General features: G+C 38.3%; 1 protein-coding gene across 1 annotated transcript; it reads right to left on the bottom strand.

Moving 5' to 3' along the window:
* Positions 1–10,298: 10,298 nt before the first annotated feature.
* On the bottom strand, positions 10,299–11,549 carry LOC110454744 (thyrotropin-releasing hormone receptor-like). Its single transcript, XM_021504425.1, has one exon. It carries the CDS (start codon positions 11,547–11,549, stop codon positions 10,299–10,301), a length of 1,251 nt encoding a protein of 416 aa, XP_021360100.1.
* Between the last annotated feature and the right edge of the window lie 8,436 nt (positions 11,550–19,985).

The following is a 19,985-nucleotide window of genomic DNA, read 5'->3' as shown; positions in this document are numbered from 1 at the left end:
GCGTTACGCGGCATTGCAATGGGTATACCGTATATATTAGGCTCTTTACTGCTGTTTTCGGAGTAAAGCGCACTTTACTAGCTATTAAAGTGACCATTCCCTACGGGGGGGTTCACATTTTATTTACGGACTACCTAAGTGTAACAGTGAGCTATTGGGCAATAACTGTTTTGGACTTTGGCCAATTTGGCCTTATTAACTGTAACATTGATGGTGCCAGCCATACCTCGGCGGACCACAATGATATTTTATAACCTACTGCCGTGACCACATATCGCCAAACTTAATAAAATTTTAAACCTTATTTCTTGTGTATGTTATCTTTTCTTCAATAATAGGATGTATAGGTATCTCCATATTGCCATATGTACCCTACTCCCATTCTAAATAGTTCGTTTCTTACTCCATTCATCCATTCACTACCATTTTGTAACATTTCTTGATAACATGCATGTAAAACACAATTGTCAGTTTGTTAAACCCCGCCCACTTTATCCGTGACAACAAATGAAAAAAGTTCCTCCATTTCAATATTTGTATTCACATAAAATATCCATATTTAACTTCATACAATATCTTCATAATTGTATTAGTAGGTAATGGAATAAATAATTTATATTTGTATGAAATTGAGGTACCGGGGCAAAATACTTTGTTGAAAATACTAATGACCACGGACGTCCATTTTTTAAAAGTGATGCGCCGATGACATGTACACTGTATGATGTGTATAAATCGTTTGTCGACCGAGTGACTGTTGATGTAACATTGTATCGACGAACAATCGCGACTGTAGTATCTGACACTAGCTTCATTTTTATGACCGGTCATGAACATGATCTGTCTTGTCTCGAACCCGACATCATTTGGTGTCTAAATGCTAGCGTTTGTTTGTAAACATTGACACGAGGTTTGCGGAAAGAAGTCTGCCCATATTACATATATTGAACTGGATCATGTTCTTCACTCAGGTTATTGAGAATTCTACCATGTCTGTGATGTAACGACGGTTCTCATTGGTTAAAAAGAGTGCATTATTGAGCGATATACCATGCGCGTGCCAATAACCAATGCCAATAACCAATGCACGTGAAATAGTGCGCACGCATGCTGTTCCAACAACCTCCCCGTATTTTATCATGAATTAACAAAAATAGCATAACTGTCAGGCGGAATCAAACTATTTGACAGGCCTGCCATTCAAAAAATTACACGGATCTATAGACCTAAAGTATGTGGGTCCGTGCAGTGAAAATGGTTTATTAATTATTGACATTTAAAATGTACAGGTCTGAAGACAAAATGGTAAATTATTAATTACTTCTGTTTTTACTTCACTGGGTAGTGCCGTACATTTCACGATGTGTGTAGTTTGTGTATGTTGTGTCAAGCGTTGATTTCATGTTTTGACGAACGATGTCGATGGCGTGCCAATGTTTGATTGATTGAAATAAACAACGTATCTGACGTCACACGTGTTCAGTTGTTTCTGGTCTGCAAAACGTCGTCTGCTTTCAAAAAATCAAAGTGATGTGGAGCATTCGCCTACAGTGTACATACCGTGTGTGAAGAATAATGTTCCAAAAAGTAGCATCGGTCTGAACAGTGGTTGCAAAACACAGCTGTCAGGTGAAGTCGGTGAATTTGAAGGTCGCGTCATGATCAGCCGGTCAGCGACTTTCCATCACGTCATGGCAACCAACTAAATATGCCAACTCATGTCAGGCCTATCGTATGATGTTGTATCACTGGCACATCCAAGAAAATCCGCTTGATATCGGTACGATGATGATGGTTTTAGAAGTAAACGCAATCCGGGAATCCCAACCCTACGCACTGAGAAATGTTGGCGCGACATTGATCAAGTTTAAACGAGGCAACACGATCACGTGATAAATCTTGCACGCGCAAAAAAACAGCGTCTAATTTCCATATCGAATTATCTAGGTCATGTCGCCTTATAAGACAGCAAAACTTTACAATTAGTTACATTTGACTTGGTAGAATAAAAATAATCAACTTATGTGCGTGCATTATGGTGGAATATATAACGAGGGTGAGACAATGTTGGTAAAAATAATAAACGAAGGCCGCTTCGGGATTCGAAAAAAATAATTAACGAAGGCCGCTTCGGGATTCGAAAATGTTGGAAAAATAATTAACTCAGGCCGAAGCGGCTTTCGTTAATTATTTTTACCAACATTTTCTCACCCTCGTTATATATTCCACCATAATGCACGCACATATGTTGATTATTTCTTAAATAAACAGACTTGCCTACACTTACGTTATCGATTCCGAAACAGTGGCAATTGTAAATATTATAGTTTATATAGGGAAAAAACACTTTTGTGTATATTTTTACAATTTTCTGAAGGAAATTATTCCTACTTGGTGAGAATTATCCTTGGAGGAAAATGGTTTTAAAATGTAAAATTGGGATTCCTGCCCCAACCCTAGGGGCCAGGACGGGGCCCCAAAGGGAAAATTTACCAATATTTCAAAAATCTTCCTCTCAGAGGTACTACAGTCAATGTCAGTTCATGGATAGAAAGATCATCAGGAGATTTATTGAAATTGTCAATTTCAGGACCCCTGAGCCATCCGTTCCCCCTTGGGGAGGGGGTAAAGTTTACTATAGTTTATATAGGAAAATAACACTTTTGGGTATATTTTATCCATTTCCAGCAGAAAATTATTCAAACTTGGTCAGAATCATCTTTGGAGGATGAGGGAATTACTTTGTAGAATTGGAATTCCTGCCTTATCCCCAGGGGCTAGGGTGGGGCCCCAAAGGGAGGATTTACCCATACTTTAAAATTATTTTCCTTTGATGACATGACAAGAATTGTATTTCACTTAGTTTACATGCTGATTTCCACATCACATCTTAACAATAAAATAAAGCTACCAGTACCTATGATATAACTCATGTGTCCGTTAAGGCCCTTGGACCTCTTTTATTATCTACATTGTCGATGAAAAGATTTCCCGGAGGTTTTGGAAACAGCAACGTTTTATTGAGGTAATTCTACATTACAGGTGCTTGTGAAATTAATTCGCTGACATTTGTTGATAGTGTATCTATGGCGACGTCAATATCAAGTGAATGATATCGACATTGTTCAATTTGTGGGTGACGTCAGTGGTCAGTTTCAACACGCGAAGACTTCTCGGGGTTGTTTGTAGTCAGCTGGTGTGCTAATGAGGAAAAAATAATTATTTGCATTTAAAATGATAGCTCTTTTTACATACATACATTCTCGCTCTGATCCGCGATTCAAATGTTACAACTATTTTTAGGTCTAATCAATATCTCCCTCAGACTCAATTTACTCGGGGAAAGTGCTTCGAACCCTGTGCGGAACTGATGTCGTGTATGCTAATTGGAATGAAAAATAGTGTATTCGGAACTCCTCAGGTTCGAAAATATCCGTTTGTTTATTTGCTTGCTTGCGTTTAGTCTGATGGCTGGCTACTAAAGCACGTCGGAACATAAACAAAAGAACCCCTTCGGTGGGACCATCTTGTTGCAAGCGGTCACTCAAGGTAAAGACAAGAACCATCCTATTTCACTGATATAACACAAAGACAAGAACCATCCTATTTCACTGATATAACACAAAGACAAGAACCATCCTATTTCACTGATATAACACAAAGGCAAGGACCATCCTATGTCACTGATATAACACAAAGACAAGAACCATCCTATGTCACTGATATAACACATACAAGAACCATCCTATATCACTGATATAACACAAAGACAAGAACCATCCTATTTCACTGATATAACACAAAGACAAGAACCATCCTATTTCACTGATATAACACCAACAATAAAAAATATAACATTAGCCAATATTACATGGTTACCATTAAAAAAACCGCAAAAAATGCCGAAAAAACTTGTTTTTCAATCGATAATTAACTTTGACCCCGAAACCTGTCTTAAATTTAAAAAAACCGAAATACTCATGTTTTAGCATAGGTAATTCCGGTGTATTTTTCACAATATTTACACATGTGCAGAATAGACTACATGAAAAGCTAGCTTTTGTTGTGTAGACATATATTTGTAAATGGCCAAATCGGCAGTCTCAAACCAAATGAAACGTTTTGTTCTAAATTATGAAGCCCACATAGTCCACTTTATCATGTATATGCCAATTTTAGTACTGATATATATTTTTCAATTTTGATACATGTAATATTTCAGGGGTTGAAATTTATTTTTTGTACAAAAACATCACCCATGGCCACCGTACGCTACTGTACACTGCGAACTAAGGGAATGTAAGGAAGGACAACTCTGGGCAGAGATTGTGTTAAATAAGCACCTTTGACTTTTATATTGCAATTAACAAATACTGTACCTACACAGTACCTTATCCAGTGGATTTGACATATCCTCGCTTACTTTTTGGCTGAAATACTGAATCAATCTAGGCGGGTTAACATAGTTTTTTTGTGACGGTCAAGAAGGTTTTAACGAAAATTGTCATTATTTTGAATAAAAGCGAGGATTTTACTATTTAGGCGATTATTGCCGTAGATTTTATACCCAGCAAACAAGGGGGTCAGTGAACAAATTTCTCTCGGGATTTAAATGATAAAATATGCTTTGTTATCATGAAAACAGTTTCTTGGTATATTTTGGAAAATCTGGAAATATGGCATTATGTTTTACTTTTTGCCAAAAATAATATATTTTTATCACAAATTTAATTAACGAAATTGTACTCATTTCAGTAAAAACAAATTTTCGTAGTTTTTTTTATTGCAGTTAAAGCCAAGTAATATGTAAATATTTCGTGGAACAGTTCCAGCTTCACCAAAAACATTATCACACATAAACCACTTTGTCCAAAATTCAAACTTATATGGCGAATTTGATTGATAGAAGTTAGCACCACTAAGTGACTAACTACAGGAATGTTGTTCAGGAAATCGTTCTAATAGTCAAACTCAGACCCTGTGCTAAAGCCAAATTTCTTGTTCTGTTGATAAATCAATAAAGATTAACACTATTATGAATATGTCACTGATTTTGAAGAATTTTACAAGCTGTTATAATTGAATAGGTTTACAATAGAAGTTTTGAAGCGGTTAGAAAATAAACTGACTTGAGCACTAAGTTGATGCTTGAGTATGAGAACGGTTTTCATGAATACGAGTCCAGGTGTTTTTTGTTGAACAAAAATATGTTTTCCTTTATATGCGTCAAATATTTTAACAATGCACTTCTCGTCTTCAGAGGCTGATGCCAATTTACTTTCATTGCTTGTTTTACTGAACTATTCTTGAAGTTCAAAACGTTTCATTTATAATGCTCAGCAGTTTCAAAGTTATGCCCCAGACAATCCTTGTATAAAGTGTTTGTATGGCTTGTTACAAAGACAATGCCCGTTACGTATTTGACAAATCATTCATTGTTTGTAAATTATAAATGATAATACATTAGTGATAACACTATACTCCTCGGATAATTTTCTTCAAGTTAAGGGGAAAACCCAATGATTATATATATATATATATATATTTACCATTGTCACTATCGTAAATCATTTAGGTCTTTTTGAAAAGACATATTCCCTAAAATAACATTTTGCCATGCATTTTATGGAATAGAAGTTATTAGAAATTTGAGTTTGTCATAATAGAAATAAAAAATTTAAAAAGGAAAACTGATGGGATCGAACTCCGTACCTTTACATTCTAAACCCCACACTTTTTTTTCATTTTTGTTTTTATACTACCCCATCACCAATGTTCCAATGTTGCCGTACACGATGTATACGAGCACGGCAACACAATGAGTGTCCAATTTATAATCTGCAAAGCGTTTGAAAAACTTGACAAGGGAAGTTACTCTTAGCCAGAAAAAAAATCTGCTGAAGTGAGATTACTCCAAGTAAAACAAACCCCGAGTGGAACTCTCCTTCACGATCGTAACTGATGCAGTGTTAGACTTTACCGTAAAACAAACCCCGAGTGGAACTCTCCTTCCCGATCGTAACTGATGCAGTGTTAGACTAACCCCGAGTGGAACTCTCCTTCACGATTGTAACTGATGCAGTGTTAGACTTTACCGTAAAACAAACCCCGAGGGGAACTCTCCTTCACGATCGTAACTGATGCAGCGATAGACTAACCCCGAGTGGAACTCTCCTTCACGATCATAACTCATGCAGTGTTAGACTAACCCCGAGTGGAACTTTCCTTCACGATCATAACTGATGCAGTGTTAGACTAACCCCTAGTGGAACTCTCCTTCACGATCGTAACTGATCCAGTGTTAGACTTTACCGTAAAACAAACCCCGAGTGGAACCCTCCTTCACGATCGTAACTGATGCAGTGTTAGACTACCCCCGAGTGGAACTCTCCTTCACGATCGTAACTGATCCAGTGTTAGACTTTACCGTAAAACAAACCCCGAGCGGAACTCTCCTTCACGATCGTAACTGATGCAGCGATAGACTAACCCCGAGTGGAACTCTCCTTCACGGTCGTAACTGATGCAGTGTTAGACTAACCCCGAGTGGAACTCTCCTTCACTATTATAACTGATGCAGTTTTAGACTTTAACGTAAGACAAAATGTGATTTTTTGCCTCTGGTACCTCTAGCTTTACAGTACAGAGCTGATAAGAGTAATACCTCATGCATTCAAATGTGCACCTACCAACTAACAGCCATGGTAAGGTCCTAATGGAAGCGGAAGACGGTTGTCCTTGACCTACAGCTCTTGGCTCTTCAGCAGTTACATCAACGCTTACTAGAATCATATAACTAACCGTGAAATATGTGTTATGGGAGTTTTGTATGAGCATAACCTTTGATTCGGCATCCTCGAGTTCTAGAGGTTACACGAACTTATGTTCACTGAACCCCTGAAATATGTCATGACAAAATTGAAGCCACGCTGCTCGCTATTTGGTTTGTATCAGGTAAAAGAAAAATGAATCGCCAGGCTACTTACTACCTCTCCTATAAATTCACAGAGGAGCGACACCTGACTTCAAAGTCGCCTGTCACTTTTAGCGTAACACTGTTGCGCAATTCTTATATTGTTCTTAAAAGGATCAAACGAGTGTATTTGCATCATCCTCCAGGTACAAAACCTTCGATTTCCTTATGACGTATTACAGGGGCGTAGAGAACGTAGGTGATCGGAACTCATATAATGTATAGGACGTTGATGCTGTTGAACTCCACTATCAGCAGATGCATTTCATAAATAATACTAAGACTTGATACTGATGTCACAGTTTGAACGAGGAAGTGATACAGACAATGATATGTGTTAATAACAACGGCAACTGTGGTGGCGTATTTGTGATATTTCGTCTTTTCGCATTTTTTTTTGCCTGAGAAAAGACGCTAAGCGACAAAACGAAATAACGAAAAGAGGAAAAAGAACGCAAAAAGGAGAGAGAAAATACACTATAGTATTTCTACGATTTCGCTAAATTTTTACTTCGGTTTGACGTTTTTTCATTGTCTTTTTGGCGGGGTTTCGTCCTTTCGTTATTTAGCTTTGACGCTTAAGCGTTATTTCGTCATCCCGCTTTTTCAGGGTTTCGTCTTTTCGTTATTTAGCTTTGTCGTTTTAGTGTTATTTCGTTATTCCGCTTTTTCAGGGTGTCGTCTTTTCGTTATTTCGTTTTGTCGTCTGGCGTCGTTTCGCAGCCGACAAGGCGAAAGACGAAATGTAACATATAATGAAACAATGTGTTGATTTTTAGCTCACCTGCCTGAAGTGGGGGAAGTGAGCTTATGCCATGGTGCAGCGTCAGTCGTCCGTCCGTCCGTCAACTTTTCCTTAAAACGCTTTTAGTCCTGAATGTCTTTGTAAATTTCAACTAAATTTGGTCTGGAGCATCCAATGGCTCTCAATTTTGTATAAACTGTCGGTGTGGTCCCCTTTGGGGCAGATGGGCCGCGCCCAATAGGAGAAATAGAGGTAAAACGTTTAAAGCCCTTCTTCTACAGTAGGGATTAAGAGATTTTATCCTTATTTAGTGTGGAGCATCCTTGGGTCGAGGGGACTCAATTCTGTATCAACGGTGGGTGTGCCATCCCCCCCCCCCCCCACACACACTCTAGGGGCAGAGGGGCAAGGCCAAATAGGGGAAATAGAGATAAAACCTTCAAAATCCTTCTTCTACCGTAGGGATTTTATCCTTATTTAGTCTAGAGCATATTTGGGCCAAGGACACTCAATTTTGTATAAACAGTGAATGTGGCCCCCCTGGGAGCAGAGGTACGGGGCCCAGTAGAGGAAACATAGCAAATTCTTCAAAAACCTTCTTCTTCTGTTGGAATGACAAGATTTTGTCCAAATTTGGTATGAAACATCCTCGGGTGAAGTGGAACTAACTGTGGGTGGGTCTGACCCTCCTTGGGCCTGAGCGGTTTGGCCAAATAGGGGTAATTTAGCAGTCTTTAAAGTTCTTCTTATTTTGTAGGAATGGCAGGGGTTTATCCTTATTTCGCCTGAAACATCCTTGGGTGAAGGGGACTTAATTTTGTATAAACGGTTGGTCTGATTCCCCTTGCGGAAGAGGGGCCGGGCCCATTAGGGGAAACATATTTTTTTTCAAAATCCTTCTTCTTCTAGCTGTTTCAACCTCAATTTTGCTAACATTTCCAGGTGAGCGATACAGGCCCTCCGGGCCTCTTGTTTTTAAACGACGCAAGCTTATAAGATGTGACTGTTACAAATAATAACTTCAAATTTAATGAACTCCGAGTTGTATTTGACCTATTAAAAGAACACCAGTGCATAATCACCTAATAACACTGCTTCTAACTGTGTATTTTTCGTCGCATAAATCATATCAGTTATAAAGGAAACGATAATTTGATTTCAATAAAACAGCTCAAACTGCAAGCGTGCGACTTTTACAAATAATATTTTTTAAATTTCATTTACTCTGGTTTATACATTAACCGTTAAAAAGAACCCAAATGCATTGTCATTTATTATCACTGCTTCTAACCAGATTATTTCCACCTCCAACACCTTAGAAGTTAACATATAGAATAGTTCCCTGCTTGGATAATGCATCTTCGCTGGTCAAGTGTTCGCTCGGAGTGAACACTTGGCTAGCGAAGATGGGAGAATGTGACAGAGGAATCGTGAACTTCCCGAGGGGTAATTCATTTTATTTATTTCCCCCTAGAGAACCAGAAGATTCACCACTCGGGTTGGAGATTTCTCTGTCACACATTTAAAGAAGGAGATGATTTTTGCCTTTTTCCTTTCAATAATGTGTTGACGACATATCTGACTGTTCCGTGACGTCATACTTTTGTTCATTTTCACTTCTCGTACCTAAAATCTCACTATTTTACCATTCTCTATTAATCACCCGTTCTTTTATTTTTTTCTTGTTGGTTTCATCCTATTGAACATTATGGTCAGAAGAAAGGATTATTTTGTTTGGTTTTATTTTATTCGTATTTTTACACAAGATGTATCAAACAAGAATCTTGACTTTTCAAGTACTGGTCTAAAATTGCTATAAAAAAAACCTTTTGAGTACGCTGTCAAAAACGTAGTAATCTGAAGGGGAAAACAGTAACAGACATTATGTTTTTAGGCCTTCATAAATAAGTAATATCTCGCAGAGTACTTTGCAACAGTTTTATTAAAAAATACATATAGTTTGTATAATTGTTCCAGGTCTATGTGTGCTAGTTAACCCTGTTTACAATCTCATAGTTAAGTCTTATAACATTTCATAATTTCGTCTTCTGATTGACACGAATTCAGATTTGTTTACTTTGATGGTTATTAGTCTGGCTGGCACCAACACCTCCCTGTAAGGTAGGTCTGTGTTTATATAAAACAGATTCATCAGTTCAACGTTTAGACAATTTAAACACATTCCCTGTGCCAACAGTGTTAGCGTCTCTGGCTTTCAATACTTTGATTACTAACTCAGTTTCTAGATAAATGAATGCTGCAATTTCACAGCTTTTTGCATAGTTAATATGAAATTGTTTTATTAGTTTCGAAAGATATTCCAAATAAATAAATTGGGAAACTTACAACACATGACCTTTTAGAACGATTAATTTCATTACTGAATGAAATTGTCTCGACTTTGTCGTCTGTTTACGAAATACCAAACAGGAAAATTCAATTTAAAACATCTGGGATGTGATTAAAAGGTGCTTCAATCACGCGATAATAAAGATGGATTCTGGAAACGGAATAACGATGTCAAAAAACGCAATATTTGTGATAATATGCAAAATGAATTACATGATTAGCAAATGTACATTACACAGAAAATGGCGGCGTAGTACTCCTTATTGCACTTCTGTATACCACTTGAATGTTTGAGTCATTATTTTTGGCCGTGGATAAAGTTCTCAACCCTGTCCTAGCCATGTCACCGTTTTTATCGGGTTGTGAAAAGCAACGACAAAAAAGAAGGAATATTTGACGTCTAAATTTCCTGCCTGTTATGCAATAAAGGAAAAAGTTGATTGTGTGATTCAGATACATCAATAGTTCAGTAACTGTCTTTGCAAGGAAGAAATCTGCTCTTTGCTGCTGGTTCTGTTCATTCCAGGACTTTGTCATGATCAGGATTATATTCATTGGGAGAGTTGTTAACAAGAAGGTGAAGGACACGAGAAGAAGCATCATAGTTAGTTTCCGGCTCACCTCTCCTGTCGAGTGCTTCCTTACATTACAGCCTTTGCCGTTTCTGTCCTTGGTTAGCAAATGTTTACGTTCGTTTTTGGCCACGCTCACTTTCTGAATGATACGTCCATTAAGTATTGATAAAATTACAAACGGAACGAATGAGTATATGCCGGCATCAACCCACGGCCACACATCGTTGACTAAGGCAGAGAAATTGTGACCGGCATCGCATATATACATTGGTTCTGTTGTGTTATTTACGACATGTAGTAATTCTAACGTCCAAAGGAAGTGAGAATTTACAACACAAAGAGCCAGGATCGGGACAAATACTATAAATCTTGCTTTTCTGATTCGACACAGATTAGCGGCTTGTAGAGGATAGCACACTGCAATGTATCGCTCTAATGTCACGGCCACAATAAGCCACACAGACGAATCACTACACACATAACCCAGGAAAGCGACCACCTTACATGTCCAGTTAGTTTGGTCCTTGATGTCAAAGTTAGAGAGTTGGGCCACCCAAAGACGCAATAGGCCTATATATATGACGAGCAGATCCATGATGGCCAGTGCGCTGAGATAAGTGTACGTTGATACCTTGCCAGAATTGATACGAAAGACGGTGAAGGACAAAATGTTTCCTATGGTTCCAATGAGTATCATCACAGGTGGAACATACAGTAGTAACCACTTGTGAACGCGGAAGGATGCGAATTCTTCTAGTGGTATACTGGGTTCGCTGAAGTAGTTGAGAAGCTGTTCCTCATTGGATAAGTTGAGTTGTTGGATGAGGAGGTTGCGTTCATCCTGATTCATCTGTTGGATCTGATAGAGAATGCGCTGAAAGATCGTGTCTGACTCTGGCTCCACCATATCCCAACTGTTAACGATAAAACAGAAATCGTATTTATTTACCGCTGATTACGCTATACCACGTCCCAGAATGACCTAAGCTATTAATATAACGCTTATCCCAATAAAATTAATTATAACACTGATATTACATGTTAATAACTATCAGCGAATTCTCCCCTTCCCTGGCTAAATGAAATTTAAATAAAAAGTTAAACAATATTTGTAGAATTTAGCAAAAACTATAAAATGTTATAGCGTGCTTAGACAATATTACAGCGTACTTATAAAATGTTACAACGTTCTACTATAATACTACAGCATACTAACACAATATTTCAGAGCACTAATAAAATACTACAGCATACTTACACAATATTTCAGCGTACTAATAAATTACTACAGCATACTTACACAATGTTTCAGCGTACTAATAAAATACTACAGCATACTTACACAATGTTTCAGCGTCCTAATAAAATACTACAGCATACTTACACAATATTTCAGCGTACTAATAAATTACTACAGCATACTTCCACAATGTTTCAGCGTACTAATAAAATACTACCGCCTACGTATACAATGTTACAGCTTACTAATAAATAACTACAGCATACTTACACAATGTTTCAGCGTGCTAATAAAATACTACAGCCTACGTATACAATTTTACAGCTTACTAATAAATAACTACAGCATACTTACACAATGTTTCAGCGTCCTAATAAAATACTACAGCATACTTACACAATATTTCAGCGTACTAATACATTACTACAGCATACTTACACAATGTTTCAGAGTACTAATAAATACTACAGCCTACGTATACAATGTTACAGCTTACTAATAAAATAATACAGCATACTTACACAATGTTTCAGCGTACTAATAAAATACTCCAGCATACTTACACAATGTTTCAGCGTACTAATAGAATACTACAGCCTACGTATACAATGTTACAGCTTACTAATAAAATACTACAGCATACTTACACAATATTTCAGCGTACTAATAAATTACTACAGCATACTTACACAATGTTTCAGCGTGCTAATAAAATACTACAGCCTACGTATACAATGTTACAGCTTACTAATAAAATACTACAGCCTACTTATACAATGTTTCAGCGTACTAATAAAATGATACAACGTACTGATATCTAGAATGATTCCCTCATCTGTCCGCAGCTCGGAATGAAGTGATGTCTCCTTCGCTCACATCACATCTATAAAGGAGGAGGACATTGTGTAAATTATCATTGTTTTTCGCAACTCCTGTTACAGGAACTGGTTGTGTGAAAAATATCAAAGCTGGAGTCCATCTAATAAACGTCAAACAATTTATTTTATTTTACTAAATAACATATCTGACTGTTCCGTGACGTACTGATGTTGTTCCTTTTCACTCGTCATACCCGAGGGGTTGATAGAGAAAATCGTAACCTAGGGTAGACAGAAGAACAGGAAAATCTGGAGATAATTTTGTGAATGAGGAGGGGGGTTAGTCTTGGTTGAGCTGGATGATATTGAATCGAACAATGATTGGTTTGGTTTGGTTTAGTATTGTTTAACGTCCTATCAACAGCTATGGTCATGTAAGGACGGTCTCCTCCGGATCCCCTATGTGCAAGATGCATGCGTGTAGTGTATGCGTGTAGTGTATGCGTGTGTGTTTTGGAGGCTTGCGATATGTTCGTGTTTGTCTCCTTGTGACATACTGCCAAAGACACCAAGCAGGACACTTCAGCCGGTCACATTATACTGACAACGGGCGAAACAGTAGTCCCATTCCTAAATTGCCGAGCGTTAAGCAGGAGTAGAAACTACCATTTTTACAGACTCTTGTATATTTCGGTCAGGGGACGGAACCCAAAGCCTTCCTCACAGGGGCGAACGCTCAATTTAAGGCCGGAAGTGAGGCATTGTCAAGGGAGACATTAGGAAGAAGAAAGTTGTTTAGAAAGAAGAGAAAAGATTAGGTCCCATATTTAGTCGAACAGTGAACTCTACTTGGCGTTTGATGACTTTTAGAAACAGCCTGCACCATGCATATGTTTGACGATCTAGCCTCACTACAGCATCCTAAAGAAACTGTGAAACATTAACTAATGCAACAAAAATACCCTGATCTCCAAGTTCTTTGCCATAAGCCCCGTTATAACCCGAACAAAGAAGTAAAACTCCATTAATCAGATAAGGTTTTGGTTAAGTTGAGTAATAAGGACGTTATGTCATTTTCGAGGACAAAACCTCTGCCCGCCTTCCTTAAGAATCGAACCTTCGATACATTGCGGTGAATGGACTGACACACTCCCAACTGTTGTATGCGGCTTCATTCCACTACAGCAGGAAGGTAATATATGTCTTCCTTCCTCTGTAGATATCGTAAGCAGTATTTAGTAACACTGTCTTGTTTCAGGTTTTAGAAAATGCAATTTTGTTTTAAAGGGCCTGTTTCCAGTAATGTTAATTCTCCATATGAGCCTGCCCCCGTATAATTTCTTATCTAGCTCAACTACTGTTTTTTTCTTTTCCGAAGAATAATTTTACACCTTTCCGACACCCAGATTTCATAATTTCAGTGAAAATGTATTTTTATAAAGTTGTCAATTTCAGCATCAAAGACATAAGTTCGTAAATCAAAGAAGGTTATCTCGAACTTGTAATTCGCAACATAGTATAAATTTCTTTTGATAAATATTTCCAAAACATCGTGTTTATTCATAAAACATAAATAAAATTATTCTCGGATAAAAATGCACTTGCAGAGACACAATTATGAAGAAAAATGCCATAAAATTGCAATTTTCTCCCGTTATATAGTTTTGGATGCAAATTTCCATCAGAAAATCGGATAGAGCTTTACTTGTTTCATATGTGTACCAAAAATCAGCTAATTCCATGTGGTGGAACGTTCTCATATCGCCGCCTGAATGTGGTTGTAAATTGAAAGAAAAGGGGAAATGAGTAACAACCTTGTCTGAAACCCTATTATATAGCTTATTATATACAAACTTTTATATTGAATATCAGAGCGGATATTTTCATGACAGTTTTATGATGTGTAACGACTAAATAAACAGTATCGATATAAAGATTTACACTGAGGACACCCTGATACATGAATACTGTTCTATCTCAAGTTGTCCTCTTCTGAATTTTCTGATCGTGTGGCCTTGTACATTTATCCGTATCTTCTTGTCTTTGTCTATACGTTTACGGAATCATTGACTCGACGCTAGCTATTCTTGTCTCACTTTCCTTGTTTTATTGTCCCATCTCCAAAGCGTTGTGGCTCTGTCAGGGTTGGGACCCTGACTTGTCTCACTTTCTTTGTGCCTGCCGACCACGCCACATCGAATAGATAGATTATCCATATGAAATACTTTATTTTGTTCTAAGTAATCAATCAATTCTGCGCTTCTTGGAGGTATTGAATGTGATTTATTATATTGTCTTGTTATTTTGTGTAATTAGTTGTTCGTTATTTATCACACATTTTCGCATAATTGTACCAAACTACTAAGTATTAGCTGTTTACAGCAATCATCGGTGGCTTGCTATTTTGTTACTTTATCGACGCTTCATAAACCAATCGTTATTGTTTCAAGATGGAGGGTAAATGTGTTGGAGAAGGGTGTCAAGTATACTTCAAGAAACGTAGTGGCAATAAGAACAGAAGTGCACGCAATGTAAATAGTCCACAATATAAATGGCTCCTAGATACGCTGGTGCAACAAGGATTGATGTCAGCAAAGGAACAAGCACTTATTTGCCAGAAGTGCTACATGAAGTATCTTCGGAACAAAAATCAGCCTGAACCTGAACCCGAGCAGAACCAGGAAATAGAGGAAGAAGACGACTCCCCGTCCCATATCCTGCCGTTGCTGACCCTTCATGATCTTTTGAATGGATCATCTTCACACAAAAAATGCTGTCTCTGTCTTGTTACCTTTGCAAGAAATGGAACAAAATCATCAGTCTTACCAAAACGTGCAAGACATCACCTGATCTATTCACACAAACTGTGGTGTCCCACCTCATCCCGCGTCTGCTCCATTCACCTTATTGGTAACGACTTAGATCCGTCTACAGAGGTTGTCCTTGATGGTAGAGGTTCCTTGGAATCTCAGTTACCATCAAAATCGTCCGAAATCATTAATGACCTCCTAGAGGTGTCGCACGTCCTTTCACAGAACCAGTCTGCGTTTACAATAAGCTTTTCTTCTCTTGATGACTCGGCATGCATGGCCTGGACAGGTTGGTCCAAAGATCAGTTCCTCGAAATCCACTCGCACTGTTCCCCATATCTTTCATCTGGTATATATACCAAGACTACACACGATGCTCTATTACTGTTCTGGGTAAAACTGAAAACCGACATTTCCTGGAGTCAGTGTTCTTCTCTTTTTGGAATTTCCAAGTCAAGTGTGTCCAAAACTTTCCACTCCATAGTACAGGCATTAGACACATCGATAGTCCCACAATTTCTAGGTCCGGATCACTTGACAAGAGAACAGTTGCTCGGGCACAATACTGTCTTTTCAGAAGCATTTTTTGGAGATAAAGCCACTGCCATATTAGATGGCACCTATATTTATATCCAGAAAAGCTCCGACCACAAGCTCCAGAGAATGTCCTACTGTGGCCAGAAGAAGAGAAACTATCTCAAATTCATGAGCATCGCCTTACCAGATGGCTACATTCTGGACACAGTAGGACCATTCACTGGCAGCGAAAATGATGCTACAATTACAAAAAAAGTCATGGACAAGCTAGTTACTTGGCTACAACCAGACGACAACGTTGTCGTTGACCGAGGTTTTAGAGATGTCCTACCAGTTCTCGAAGCCTCTGGCCTCAATGCTAGCATGCCGTCATACCTGAAACCCGGTCAAAGTCAACATTCTGACGTCCAAGCAAATCTTGACAGAACTATCACCAAATCGAGGTGGATTGTGGAATCCTATCATGGTCGTCTGAAACACTGGACGTTCTTCCGAACGCAATTGGTGTCTAACAGCTTTATCAATGTCATCGAGGCTTTGCTTCGAACCGTCACAGCCTGTCTGAATGGTATTAGAGGACCGATCTACCAGAGATCTCCAGAGAGAGATGCCAAAGATAGGCTAATGGCTGAACGTATGAAGGACCGTTTGACAACACCGAATGGTTTAGCTCAGAGAGTCAAGACAGATCCGGATCTATCTAGACGGGCAAGGTCCGAGTTTGTCAAGATGGATGCATCTTCCGTACTGTTTCCCCGTCTCGATCTTGATTACTTGAGAACCATTACGTGTGGAACGTATCAGATATCTCTGGCTCCTGGTTACATCGCCGAACATTTAAGTGATGACGGAGACTATGAGGTGTGGCTTTACCAGCACTCCCCAGACCTTCTCCGATGTCAAATACATTCTCGACACAAAAGCCAAACGAAATATAACGTTTGGATACGGTTCACCGTTTCACCCGATGTTGAGGCCCCAATAAAGGACTACTACTGCCAGTGCCCAGTTGGAGAGAGAACGATGGGAATGTGTGCGCACATCTCCAGTATCTTGTACTACCTTGGGTATTACAGGACGCTGGAAAACCCTCGACCATTACAACCACAGGTAAAGAAATTCCGACAAAACTTGAAATAGTTTTCCATGCGGCAACGGAGTGCATATGTCGAAAGTATGTTTGGGGCTCGATATGAAAGATCCCCGTTACCATGTGACTAACCAAACTTATAAATATAGGTATTATACAATCGCCCGTAGCTATGAACACTCCCGTAAATGCGAAAACCAACCAAAATCATAAGGAACACGTTTTGTTTGTTGTTCTGTCTATTTGTCAGCCAATGTCTTCAACCACGGGGACTTGTGAAGTAGCCATCTTGGATTTTTTTTATGAAAAAGTGTTTCTCTCACTTTTTTTCATATCTGTGTACATATTCTCAACATACCGAGCAAATACTCTCGTTTTTTTGTTAATTATCTAAAGAAAGTCGAAAATCGGCAATTCAACCATAGGCTAATTCAACCCAACATTTGAAAATGTTCCACCACTTACATTTTGATGATTTTTCCTCTCATCAATAGCATATTACGTACTGTTTAATAGGATAAAAATTGGTTTGCATCCAACGCCCATAAAAGGGTGTATTCTCTAAAAAACACAGTTTTTGTGTCTAAAATGTTATCATCGAAAATGGCATTTTTGAGATTGTTTCTTCCATAAAACAGCCAAATGGCGCGATGGAAACATGATTTTTTGTCACAATCATGCCATGAATGTATTCTTTACGGTGACCATCATTTGATTAGATTTTCATTAATATTTTACATAACATGCACATTTTATCAACACTTAGACAGCTTCTGAAAGGTACAACTTTGAGGAGCCATAAAAAACAAACCAAGTGACCTAAATCTTTATACTTTATAGATTTGTGACCACAACGGCATGGGCAATGCACCACCATTTTGGAAACCGGCCCTTTAATGAAATGCTATTCAAATTTTATATTTGCTTCAATATCACTTCCAACATAATTAAAAAGATGTGCTGACAATAGTGCCATTTTCAATTAATAATGGGGCTTTGATCTTGATCTTGAATATTTATGGTTAAATTTAATACTTAAAAAACAAGATATCTCCATAGTACAGTGTCAATGATGGGTGTAGTCAATGTGATACCATACATCTCTATGTCGCTGAAAAGGTTCATGCACGTTTCATCGAGTCATTAAAGTGTTCGTTAGCTGACATTATCAAATATTTAAAGTGTTCGTTAGCTGACATTATCAAATATTTTAAGTTGTATTTTAAGCTAACCTGGCCCGAGCTTATGCCGTGGTGCGGCGTCCGTCGTCCGTCCGCCCGTCGTCCGTCCGTCGTCCAGCGTCAATATTTTACTTTAAACCACTTCTTCTCAATAACCAAAAGGCCCAGGGTACTGATATTTGGCCTGTAGCATGCTGGGATGAAGGGCTACCAATTTTGTTTAAAAGAATGACCTTGACTTACTTTCAAGGTCACAGGGGTCAAATGTCGTAAAATCTTTTAACCACTTCTTCTCTATAACTAAAATCCCAGGGTACTGATATTGAGCCTGTAGCATGCTGGGATGAAGGGCTACCAAGTTTGTTCAAATGAATGACCTTGACCCACTTTCAAGGTCACAGGGGTCAAATGTCGTAAAATCTTCAAACCACTTCTTCTTCTTCTTCTTCGTCTTCTTCTTCTTCTTCTTCTTCTTCTTCTTCTTCTTCTTCTCTATAACCAAAAGGCACAGGGTACTGATATTGGGCCTGTAGCTACTCCCATAACATGAGAGGCCGCTGGTCGGCGTTTTTTCTATCGGATATGATTTTGCCGACTGCGACCTCTCATTTCCGAAGCACTAATTCTTTGATGCAGTTTCCGCCCGAAATCCGGGCGGAACAAAATCGGCTTGAAAAACTCACTTTAGTGGTTGACAGTTCATGACAACGATGTCTACTCCCGGTTGATATAATATAGATCTCATATGTATGTCACAGACACAATTATATAGTATATTACGGAATAGAACACTCAAAATACATGTCCATGTCGTTGTAGCACATCTCTGACCTACATTTAAAACATGGCTTCCTGTACTAATACAAAATAGCAGAGGGGATTTCAAACGGAACGAAATGATACGGAGTTTGTTTGTATTCCGCGTTTGAAACATTACATGTAATCCATTTTTGTATTAACCGGAAAAATTATTGCAAATGCTGTCTGCTTCGCTTCGAATGAGGAAAAACTCATTATTTATGTCTTTGACACTAAGTTATTCTCATATAATCATGGATTTATGGAAAGGAATATTTATTGGACCCTTTTGACCATTTAAATGAATGAAAAAACGATATACTCTTTCTTAATCCGAACTTTGAAAATGTGATCGTCAGCATCGGGAAAATCAGCTATGGGAAGTTAGAGGTTACGCGGCGCCTGTAAAAAGTTTTTCGCCGTGTAAAACCTGTAACATTGTTGGAGTAGGCCTGTAGCATGCTAGGATGAAATTGTTCAAATGAATGACATTGACCCACTTTCAACCTAATGTCCTTGTTCGACTTTTAAGGTCACATTGGTCATATGTTTAAATCTTCTATTAGGTTCTTATGAATCAAACACTAATATTCTGCCTGTAGCTATTTTTAGTCCACTTTTAATATTACAAGTGTGAGATTAATACCAGGTGAGCGATGCAGGCCCATGGGACCTCTTGTTTATTCTTCTAAGATAGCCAATATTTTTCTTATCAGTAGCCTTCCATGATGTACCGCTCTTCTTAGTTTTAAAGCACATTTTCCTTCATTCTATCTCGTCTGTCTTTCTCTCCTATTTTCCCCTTCATTTTCATGCTATCTAAGTGCTCCTCATTCGTTTTTTAAGTCTTCTTGTGTTTTCTTTCTTCT

This window comes from Mizuhopecten yessoensis, unplaced genomic scaffold (assembly GCF_002113885.1).
Source record: "Mizuhopecten yessoensis strain PY_sf001 unplaced genomic scaffold, ASM211388v2 scaffold8051, whole genome shotgun sequence".
Taxonomy (NCBI): domain Eukaryota; kingdom Metazoa; phylum Mollusca; class Bivalvia; order Pectinida; family Pectinidae; genus Mizuhopecten; species Mizuhopecten yessoensis.
This window is presented reverse-complemented; position numbering and strand designations above follow the sequence as displayed.

Coding starts and splice junctions, on each gene's coding strand:
- LOC110454744 (XM_021504425.1), bottom strand. CDS start 11,549: ATGGTGGAGCCAGAGTCAGACACGATCTTTCAGCGCATTCTCTATCAG.